This window comes from Amphibalanus amphitrite, unplaced genomic scaffold (assembly GCF_019059575.1).
Source record: "Amphibalanus amphitrite isolate SeventyFive unplaced genomic scaffold, NRLGWU_Aamphi_draft 000154F_arrow, whole genome shotgun sequence".
In the NCBI taxonomy this organism is placed as follows: Eukaryota; Metazoa; Arthropoda; class Thecostraca; order Balanomorpha; family Balanidae; genus Amphibalanus; species Amphibalanus amphitrite.
This window is the reverse complement of record NW_024881649.1, coordinates 716,126-727,655: the sequence shown is the minus strand read 5'-3', so window position 1 is coordinate 727,655 and position 11,530 is coordinate 716,126. Positions and strand designations below refer to the sequence as shown.

Genomic DNA, 11,530 nt, shown 5'->3' with positions numbered 1-11,530 from the left:
CCGGTGCCGATTATTCCATATGTCAGTGGTTTAGTACCGGGACATGTGACCTACAAATTTGGCACCTGGACCTCCCTTGGATTGGCTTAAAGCGTCGATAAAAGGTTTTTGTTCTCAATGTGTTTGTCGGCAAGTCATACGCGCCACGTGACAGAGAGTTACCCGCGACCTATACCATCATACGGCCCCTCCACACTGTGCTCGGGTAACACGATTGAAGTCGCGCGGGAGCGGGCACAACGAGCGGCCGATACCCTGGTCAAGTGGGCCCGGGAGAACAAGATGGAGGTGGCGGGCCAGAAAACCCAGCTTCTAGTTCTGTCTCAGAGCCACCGGGACGCCGTCGGTTGCCGCATCCGTGTGGCGGGCCAGACGGTGGAAGGAGGCCCTGAACTGAAGTTACTCGGCGTAACGCTGGACAGGACTCTGGGGTTCGGCCCCCACTGCAGGAACCTCCGCCGCCGCGTCCGCCCTCGCATCTCTCAACTACGACGAATCACCGGTCGCAGCTGGGGCCTGGAGGAGAGACAACTCCGGGCCGTCGCCAACGGCTACGTTAGGGGAGCCATCGAACATGCGGCGGCCGCCTGGATGCCGGCGGCCGCCAGGACTAACATTGAAGTTCTGGAACGCGAGATGCGTGCCGCGGCCCGAGTCATAACGGGCTGCATCGGGTCGGCCCCCATCCACGGAGTAATGGCCGAAGCCGGCGTGGCCCCGGTCGCGGCGCGCCGCACAGCACTGGCGGCGAGGATGCTGGCGAAGGCCATGGCACTGCCCGAGGAGGACCCGCTACACCGACTGGCCGTGGCGGACCCACCGCGGCGCCTCAAGACCGTCTGCGGATGGCGCCAGTTGGGTCGGGAGGTGTGGCGGACCCTTGGAGTGGAGCCACCGGTGGAGCCGTTGCTCCCCGTGCGCCCCCCGCCCTGGCAACCGACCGGCACGATCAGCTTTAACCTGGACATCGGAGCGGGGCTCCCAGCCGGAGCTGCCGCCTCCACGAAGAAGGAAGCCGCCCTACACCACCTGGCGTCCCTGACCCAATGTGCGACCTGGGTGTGGACCGACGGGTCGGCGACTGGAGGCGTTCTCTGTGGAGGGGCCGGCGCGCTGGTCGTCCACGCCGATGATGACCGCACTGAGCTGAAGAGGCCCGCAGGAGCGCTCTGTTCCAGCTTCAGGGCGGAGATGCTGGCCATCGCAATGACCCTGGAACATCTGGCGACACACCCTCGTGACGACACACTGCCATTAATAATCTGCACCGACTCACAGTCTGCCCTGGCTGCACTGAGAGAGGGGCCTTCGGCCCAGAGGACGGTCCAGGGGGCGGAGATATGGAGCCGCCTGCTGGAAATCGCCACACCGGACCGCCACGTGACGCTGCAGTGGGTCCCATCGCATTGTGGGATCCCAGGCAACGAGGCGGCGGACGTGCTGGCGGGGGAGGCGGCGGCGCTGGATCAAGAAATCGCCTCCATCGACGTCAACACCGTCTACAAGGCTGCGGCCCGTCTAGCCAGGGACCAGGCGGCCAGGGACAGACCGTCATACCCAGACCCGACACGCAGAGCGGCGACCGGCTGGTACCGGGAGCTGATGGGTACGAGATACCCGCCCCCGGTCTCCGGCCTGGACCGGCGGACAGCCATCGATGTCCACCAGATCCGGACTGGTCACTGGAGTGGATCGACCCAGTTCCTGCACTCCATCGGCCGGAGCCCCTCAGCCGCCTGCGCCCAATGCCGGGACCTGCTATGCGAGGCCGCTCGGTGCCCGCTGTGCGGCGAAGAGGCGGACACCCCCCGGCACATCCTGCTCACGTGCCCGGGCCTGATGGGTGTTCGCCTCAGAATCCCGGCCGTAGGGAACATCCTACCAACACCCGACGAGGTCTGGCGCAGTGACGTGGTGGCGGCCCTGGTGGCCGCCTTCAGGGCCCTCCAGAGCCGATGAGGCTACGCCGCGGGGCCACCCGCGGCCGGAGGGAAAATCAACAACAACAACAACAACCTATACCATCACCTGCCTCCAGAAATGGCACGTCAAACTGCACCACTATCACCTCGATCCGATCATCCATTTAAAAATAATTACAACTTTATTTGCTTTACAACGTTTCACAGCAAATATTTTTGGCGCCGCTTTGTCGGCGCCACTATCTTCCATGGGAGGTCCCTTCGAGTTGCCAGTCCAGTTTATTTATACGTCTATGAATTTGTACCAAATTATCTGATTTAGTAGTATCGTAAAACATTTATTTTTCTTTTTATATCATCTGTTCCCAATTGAAAACAAGTCCATGGTGCCTTACTTTACATTTCCAACAATTATTTTCACAAAATCAGATACTTGGCAATGAATTGCCCTCCCTTCAAATTTAGTTTCAACTAGGCCTGTTTAGTGGGATACTAGAAAAAATATTCCAAGCACCAGTGACGTCACAATTTGTCCAACCTTATGTTCTAGTAATCTTGCTCCGACTCTTGCTCCGACCTCAAACTTGATATGGAGCAGACATATGGCCTTGGAGCAGACTATAATTATAGTTGGTTTTCCTTGGTATGGTATGTTCGAATATGATCCTATCAATAATTTAGCAAGCCAACTGGTTTGAAGGCATTCATGTTTCTAACTCCAACTACCAGTTTAACCCGCGCCCCACTGGGGTCTGTGTATAACACGCCCTAATGGGGGGGGGGGGCTATTCATAGCCCCCCTCCTAACTCCAAAACTACTGGGCCTATCGTCAAAATTCAAACGGCATCTGATAGCCCCGGAAAAACTGTCGAGCCAAACCTAATTTCATTGACCTAGAGGTCACCGATGACGTCACAGGTCAGGTCAAAGTAAAAATTATCGATGTTTGACTTGTTCACAATTTGAGCTCTGGCTGCCGTCTTACAAGTCAGATCAGGCTGATTTTTGGTTTACACACTCGTGAACAGATGCTTTACATACCCTGAGGGTACCAAACTTGTACTTTGATTTTCAGGTCAGGGTCAGGTCATCATAGGTCACGGAAATCTTATGTCATAAGTCGGTCACCTGGCACATGTTTTATGGTCCATTTAGGCCATAAATTTCGAATTCGGTGTCGCCTGTGTCATTTGAGGCCATTTTCATCTGAACATAGCTGAGGTCAGGTCACTTTCAGGTCAAATAAGGTCAAGAAATTTTTCAACAAAAAACATGTCTATCGGATGCATTTTGAGCTTGGAAACACGATGGTGCTATTTATATTGGTGTACGACGTCAAATACGTACGGAAAAATTGATTTGAAAAATTTAAAATTGTGAAATTTTTGCTATAATGCGCATAACTTGGCCATTTTTGAAGATATCTGGCTAAAACTTGCCAGAGTAAGTCATAAGCATGTGTTCTATCATATACAGGGTGTCTCAAAAGTTCGTTTACACATTTCCCATGTCAATAAAGCATATAAGAACCGGCAAAAAATCTAAGGTTTTGGTGTCCGTGTGTACACTAGACAAATATGCATGCTTTGACAACTGATTCGGAAGGTTGGAAACCAAACCCTTTGCTGTATCTCCAAAAATATCTGCCCATACCGATTTTCGTCACTCCGTCAGCTGCCGGAGGCTGATAAAAGGTTACCAGCTTTCAAGCTCTTGTGGGGGAATCCCGTGCAGTTTCTGCGTCGGATTTAGGTTTGACGAGCTCCCCGGCAACATCCGCTTCTCCCTGAAAGCCGACAGCTTACATCGACACCATCCGTGAGTATTTTGTAGGTCTTCTCTGGCGCTAACTCCTTCATGAATGACTGGCGCCGACTTCCCAAGCACCATTTTCCTTTTCAAAACAACCCCATTCCTGAACAAATGGGAAGTGCCAGGGGCAAATTTTTCGCAGCATATCGCAGCAGAATGTGTCGGCCATCTGTTTCTTAGACACATTTTGCAAATTTTGCAAATCCCGAACGCTCGTCATTCCCAATGCCAAGACCTTCGCTGGGTTCCGGAGTGTTTTCCTCAGGAGAGGTTCTGCTTTGTAAACGGCCAAAACCTGTCCATCGTGCGGTTTTGTCCGGATTTTGTGTGTAAAAGAAAGCTATTTGCTCCAGATCTGCCTCTTGAAACTTCGTTAGATAAAACTTTACATTAATTGACACTTTTGGAGGGTCATTTGTCCTCGGCATTGACGATTTTCGCATTATTTTTCCTCAAAATGCAATTTTTAAAACTGGGTAACCTCTGTCTGTGAGCTTCTAGTCAGTTTTCAATAGTTAGGACTGCATTTTCAGCTGCTTTCCGGAGCACGAGTCTGCTGCGGTACAAGGGTCATTCAAAGCGCTGTTAGTCTCGCATGGTTTTGTCCTTCAAAAATTTTAGCCACCGTTTTTATTAGATGACCATCATGTTGTACTCATCCTCACCGACACTTTGCCATGTGTCATTTCCGACCTAACCATTCCCATTACTCGTGAAGCAGAGAGTTTCTCAGCCGACCCGAGTATGCGACCTCCATTTTCATGCCTGATCCATGGTCAGAGGTGAACCCTTTTTGTGAGCTCATGAAGGGTCGAATCCGCTTGAAAACAATGAAGCTGCTTGAGGAAGGTTGGTACCAATGCCCATGCAAAATTTCGACTGTTAATTTCTTGTTGATTCAGAATTATTGACAAAAAAGCATGGCTGGTACCTGTAAGCGAACTTTTGAGACACCCTGTATATTCCGTTTTTTCGAACAGTCAGAGTTTTTGAAAAAAATGTAAAGATGCAAATTTTGAATTTTAACCCTCGCCCGTAAACGGTGTTTTGCCACCTTCGCCCATGCAGGGTGCGACCCCCCCCCCCCCCTGGCGTTTGAAAACGGAGCGTCGTAGAGCTTAGCGGAAAAGACCAACGGATTGCTCTCAACGAGATCTCGCGATTGGTGGTACATTTTTTGGTCCTAGGTCAACATTTGACCTACTCATGACCGGTCAAAGGTCAAATTTTCGGAAAAATCTAACTTTTTCAGATTTCCGCGCCGATTGCGGCAAAACGGTAAGAGATATCGACTTGAAACCTTCACTATTGTGATCCTTGATCAATTCTCTATCGTTTGGTGTGTATTTCGATGTCATAACTCTAAAAATGATGCGTTGGGAGCATCGGAGGTCTGCAAGGTCATTTGTGCATTGGGTCACGTCAGGCGTGTGACGTCACTGACCTGACCCTGACCCAAAATGAACGACAAGAAACAACCGACGATGCCTGAAATGGATAGCAAATTCAAATTCAGGGCATCAAAATACCCCGAAAAGGCATAAAAGTGCAAAAAGTCATTACAGGCCAACCGAGGTCACTGACCTTACCTTGACCTTTAGTAACCTTCAAAATGTCAACGGACATTGTGCCAATGTCAAATCAGCCAGTTATGATTCTAAAACAATCCATCAGTGTGTCAGGTCAGTCGGCATTTATACCAATGTGAAGCAATCTCCAATTTAGCGTAAATCTGGCCGGAGGTTGTTCCCTTTATGACGTCATAACTCCGTGACCTGACATGACCTTGAAAAAAAATACCAAAAGTTGCGCAAAGGATGCCCCGTAGGGTACTGAAAATTTGAGCAGGCTATCGGAAACGGTTCGGCGTGTAGCTAAGAAAAAACCTCAGGGGGGGTGGGGGGGGTTGCACCAACCCACCCCCTACATGGGCGAGGGTTAATATATATAATTTTCAAAATTTCAAAATTTTGAAAATTCGAGATAACAGTTTGATAGCGCAGTCCATTTTGAGTCCTTTCATGCAAAGAAATTGGATCTAGCTAAAAAAAACTGAGCTTTTGGGGGCGATTCCCGTGGTTAATGTTTTGTGTCGAAATCGGCCGAACATGACGTCACTCTGACGTCATTTCCGGCCGACATATGATAGATACGAAGTTCAAATTTTGACACATGATGTCCAATTGATGCAGCCGAAGGTACTGAAAGTTTGGCGGCGATACGTCAAGCGGTTATTGCAGAAAAACGGAAGGGGGATATGAATAGCCCCCCCCCCCCCAGTGGGGCGCAGGTTAACGCACGATGTACACTTACATACATACAGCCCAGGCATGCATACGCTCACATAGGTACTCAAGATAAGTATCTTGCATGTCGCAACTACCTAACTATTCATTCAGTAGAACGGCGAGGTTCATTCACTTAATGAAAGCGGATGTGTTCCTTTTTCATGGCGTAACGTCACGATGAAACGTTTGAAGGTCAGTAATAAACGCCGAAAGATCGCGAGTAAACGCGGGTGGCTGCCAGCGGGCTTCATTCAGTGTCTGAACGATCGTTCTTTACCCTTGCTAATCTGCATAAGTGACGCATACTCGCCGTCGATTTGCCCACGGTGATAAAAACGTTTTCGTGTGGCGTGGATTGCGGTAGCCGCACGGTGGCGTTTGTACCTCCCATTCTGGGATTTTTCACTAATATAAAAAACAGCGTCGCGCAGCACCGCCCTTTTCGTGCACCTTATTATCCATCCCTTCTGCCAATGTTGTGAAAATTTCCAACTTGGTTCGTTTAAGGTCATGTCACCAGGCAAGCTAGTGCTACGTCAAGTGACTTCACCTCAGAAAAAGTTCCGATGCTTGCTTTACCTACACCGACTGAACGATCGCTTTGATACCCTCAGCGATTGATCAGAGTAACAGTAGGCATAGGCATGCATAAAATAAATGTCTCGGAATTTTGATTTATAAACCTAAGGTCAGGTCGATTTTGCGACCTCTCCATTTTAAGTCGATGGGGAAAAATTGAAATGCGCCTCTTTTGGAATAAATTCTTAACCCTCAAACATCTACATACTAGTAAACATGACACACTGAATCGGAAAATTGCACCTGTGACCCCTTGTTGTGCCCCTGAGGTCAGCTCAGGCCGTGAAAGGTCCCCAGCGTTTTTTTTTTACAATAACTTTTGATAGAGACTTCTGTTCGACTTCACATCAGCCAGCACGAGCAAAAAATGGCCAAAAAATATTAAACGTTTTTAATCTTCATCGATCCTAATAAATTACTACATAACTGCCTCAAACAAAAATAAAAACACTTTATGGTACATTGCCTGCACGTACTGGATAGGTAAGTATTGTGGGTGCAGGTGCACCCACCGCACCCATAGTTTCTACGCTTGTCGGTTATGCACAGATACATTTGCTTATTCAATTATTCTGCTTTCGCGCGCATCAGTATTCGGCGACGAATACATTTGCAGTCCGGTTGCCCTGACAAGAATAAACCTCATCAACATGCTTCCGCTTGGAAATGACGTTTAACGTGTAGGAAAAAAAATCAGACGGTGGTTTCTAGGGGAACATGACTTTAAGCATGTCACCTGTGTGTCACCTACTGGCAAAAAGCACGCCGGGATTTTTACGATGACAACCGAAATGCATGCAATTATTGTGAACCGGACGAATGGTAAAATAAAGCTTGTAAATGCCCGCCAGAATCCAGCGACAAAATACGACCAAAAACCATAATTTTCACAGCGCCTGGCGAAACTAGCCGTCATGATTTCCACAAACTACGCGCCGTAATGGCCTTCCGGACAGCCCACACGCCATGCAATTCACGATGTCTGGCTGGAAACACGCCGGGGGCTAGTGAGGCATGTCACCAAGGAAAGCCCGAGTTCGGGTCGATGGGAGGGTTTCGGGGGGTCGTGCCGGCGCTGGTGGGAAACTGAGTAGCACTGGGTCGCCGCTGTGTCGGTGCTGAGGTCTGGCTGTGTCAGCACCGGCTGCTGAGTTGTCAGTGCGATTAGTAAAGTAATCTTGGTCAGTGCTGTCGATTAGTAAAGTAATCTTGGTCAGTGCTGTCGATTAGTAAAGTAATCTTGCTGCCGATAACCACTGCAGTGGCGAGGAGGAACGTCTAAGGAGAGTTGATGGATTACGTGAAGTCAGTGGTGGCGGTGAGGAGGTGAGGAGGTGTTGGTGTACCGATCGGGAAGAATCGCTACCAGGAGTGATTGCTCTCGCCTACGGGACATTCGTCTTCATTACGAGATATTGATCGCCGTCGAGATTGAGAGGTATTTCTCGTCATCGAGAGTCACTTGTCACCATCGAGAGATATTTCTTTTTATCAAGATACGCTATCGAAGTTTGAAGAAGTTTTTGCTGTCATCGAGAGGCCACGTCTACGGGAGCCACTACCGCTGTTGTCAGAAGAAACTTTTGGTTCTCCTGGAGGCAGTTTTATCGCCGCAGTTTTTAGAGCCTAGCTGCCACAACGGTTTGACATTGTGTAACACCACCTTCACCCAACCACTCTATCTCTTCTTAGTTCTTTGTCTTTGAGACTACCTGCTGTTTGAAGATTGCCTTGCTCTACACCGAAGGAAAACAAACATGAATCATCATCTTCTCTTTGTTATGTTGACTCTAATTACCACAGAAGAGACATCTGCCGGCGGCGCCCTCTTCAAATCCATCGTCACTCTTCACTCGAACTCCGCTCTGAAGACCTGCGCAGTATCCACTCTTATAGAATGTGCCGCTCAATGCCGCCGCACGGCCGGCTGCATTCAGTACCACCGGGGCGCCACCTCGGGCAGCTGCACGCTCTGGGGCAACCCCGCCGCCTCCAACCCCGCCACAGGATCTCCTGAGCTCATCTACGACAACATCAATCGACCCCTACCGAGCGACTTCCAACTGCTGGACTCTTCAGTCTCCTTTGCGTTGTCTGCGTCGAGTTCCGGAGGTATCCCGTCCATGATAGCCCGTTGTCGTGAGATGGACATCCGCGCGGTGCCGGCCGTTCCTCGCTCAGACGCCGAACTGCAGTCCTGGGGTATTTTCGGCACGTTCAACTTTGTCGGCATGACGGATGAAGATGTGGAAGGAGTCTTCACCAACGTCATCACCGGCGAGACAGTGAACGTGCCATCGGTGATGTGGGAGACGGGTACGCCAGCCTACTGGAACACGCTGGAGAAAAACTGCGTATACATCCACATCCACACGACGCCTTTCCTGGTGTCTGAGAGCTGCTCCGCTACCCACGCGGTGATCTGTGAGATCAGGAGCTAGGCGAGGAGAGAGGATGCAGATTTTGGTGCTGTTTATTACGGAGCGAGCGAAGCGAGCGGAGTCTTACGTAGAATAACGGAAATTTCTGAGTATGAGCGGCCGGCCGGCCGGCCGGCCGTGGTCACGATTCTGCGACGCTTATATCTCAGCAACCACTTGACCGATTTACATGCGGTAATTTTTGTAGGGTAGCTTCATTCCTTCTACCAAGTATTGGACTATTCCCGATGCATGTGGGTGACCCCTTATGCACGTGCCACGTGCAAAACGAAGAGGTGTCACTTTTGTAATTGTTGCAATATCTCGGTAACTACTTGGCCGATTGCGCTGAAAGTTGGCATGTAGGTAGGCACCCACTAGGCAATGCATATCCATGTGCCAGAGTTGGGGTGCTGCTGCACGTGCGCACGTGCAGGGGTCGATTCCAGATCTCGAGAACGGCTGGGCCGATTGCGCTCAAATTTGGTACACGGTTACGGAGCAGTTAGTAGGGTGCCGTGCACAAGTCAGTTGGGACCCATTTTGCACGTGCGCACGTGCAGGGTGCCGCTTCCAGATCTCGAGAACGGCTGAGCCGATTGTGCTCAAATTTGGCACATCGCTAGAGACCGGTTAGTAGGGTGCCGTGCACAAGGCAGTTGGAGGTACCCCCTCGCAATTTCGCACGTGCAAGGCCCACCCTCTCGCTCGCTCCGTTAATCGCCCCATAAGGCGTTATACTGGTCTATGAAATTAGGAGTTAGGCCAGGAGACAGGATACAGATTCTGGTGGTGGTTTATCTATGAGATCAGGAGCTAAGCGAAGAGACAAGATGCAGATTTTGGTTGTGGTTTATCTGTGAGATCAGGAGTTAGGCCAGGAGACAGGATGCAGATTTTGGTGCTGGTTTATCTATGAGATCAGGAGCTAAGCGAAGAGACAGGATGAAGATTTTGGTTTTGGTTTATCTGTGAGATCAGGAGTTAGGCCAGGAGACAGGATACAGATTTTGGTTGTGGTTTATTTTTTAGATCTGAAGCTAGGCAAGGGCCTAGGAGACAGGATACATATTTCGATGGTGGTTTATCTGTGAGATCAGGAGTTTGGCCAGGGGGAGATACAGATGTTGGTGTTTGGTTATCTCGTAGATCAGAATTTTGACAAGGAGAGGATCGCGATTATGCATAGGTTTTCTGTAGGCCTGTTTCACTAAAAACTTGCGATTACAAGTGTTTGAACTTTACAATTCATAAGTATTTTTGCAAACTATGTAAAATCGGATTTCACTAAACTTCATCACCAGCGGCACCTCCGATAAAAAGAGTTTGCAAATAAACTTGTAAACAGTAAAGATGTTTTTAATCAAGAACTATAACATGTTACAGATATTGCTTCTTTTTATCAAATTATGTCTAGTATTCATGTAAAAAATGCATGAATGAATTATAAATAATGATGCTGTTTCTGAATGGTATAAATGATAGTTCACAACATCTTATTATTGAAAGAAAACAACACGCAAAACATGTGACAGCAGAAGACTGGTGAATGCAATTATGGCGCGCGAATGACAAAACATGACGATATTTATTTTATTGCTCGTAGCTGGTTCGTAGGGATTGTGCTAAGTAAAAAAGAGCATATAATGACTCAGCATATCATATTTGTTTTAAATAATTGATTGCTTTGCATCATTGCACAAAAAGTAATAAAATTCCGAACGTAAGAGCCACTGGAATTTCGGGTTTGTAAGTACCTACAACGTTTTCTTTTAAGTTTTTGGTCTTCGTGAAACAGAAAGTTTGCGATTTCGATGTTTCTTACAAACTTTTTTCTTGTAAAAAAGTTGGTAAAGTTTAAACTCAAAATTCATGCTCGGAAGTTTCGTGAAATCCAAATTTCAAATGTTGGTAAATATTTCTTTTAAAGGTAGTGTGCCAGCTTTCTTGGACCGTATGGAGTTAATGGCCCAGATAAGGAGAACCGGATTTTTAGAACTTATCCATACCTTCAAAACTCATGGAAACGTCTTAAATTCTTCAAATTTTGAGTACCCCAGTGCGAAATTCGCCCCGACGGGTTGTCGGTCGTACCCCAACCACATTTCACACCACTATGAACAATAAATGCACACACTGAAATCGCTATTACCGATATGCTCATCCAATCAAGTTTCGATAAACCCGTTCATCATCATCTCCTGCGGTTTCGAACACGCCTGTTAGGTGGCTTCTGATGCTCGTCGAGGTCGGAATTTCCAAATACGCGTGGTGCGTCGGGCCGCGCGCTCTGACTTCGGCCAAGAAAAATGCGTCAGCTGATCATTGTCATTTCTGCCACTTGCGTGTGGTGAAATGGGGTCATAACTTATAAGACGGCTTTTTCATATCAATTATTTTACATAAAATCATATTTCAAACCATAAATAATGTTCGACAGCCAAATAAAAGAAACAATACCAATACGGGCTTACAGTTTAAGGCTCGACATTGTGTTGTCTACGATTA

General features: G+C 48.6%; 1 protein-coding gene across 1 annotated transcript; it reads left to right on the top strand.

Annotated features, from left to right (window-relative positions):
• Window positions 1–282: 282 nt before the first annotated feature.
• Window positions 283–1,959, top strand: LOC122383086. The gene has a single exon (XM_043369204.1). It carries the CDS (start codon window positions 283–285, stop codon window positions 1,957–1,959), a length of 1,677 nt encoding a protein of 558 aa, XP_043225139.1.
• The last annotated feature ends 9,571 nt before the right edge of the window (window positions 1,960–11,530 follow it).

Coding starts and splice junctions, on each gene's coding strand:
- LOC122383086 (XM_043369204.1), top strand. CDS start 283: ATGGAGGTGGCGGGCCAGAAAACCCAGCTTCTAGTTCTGTCTCAGAGC.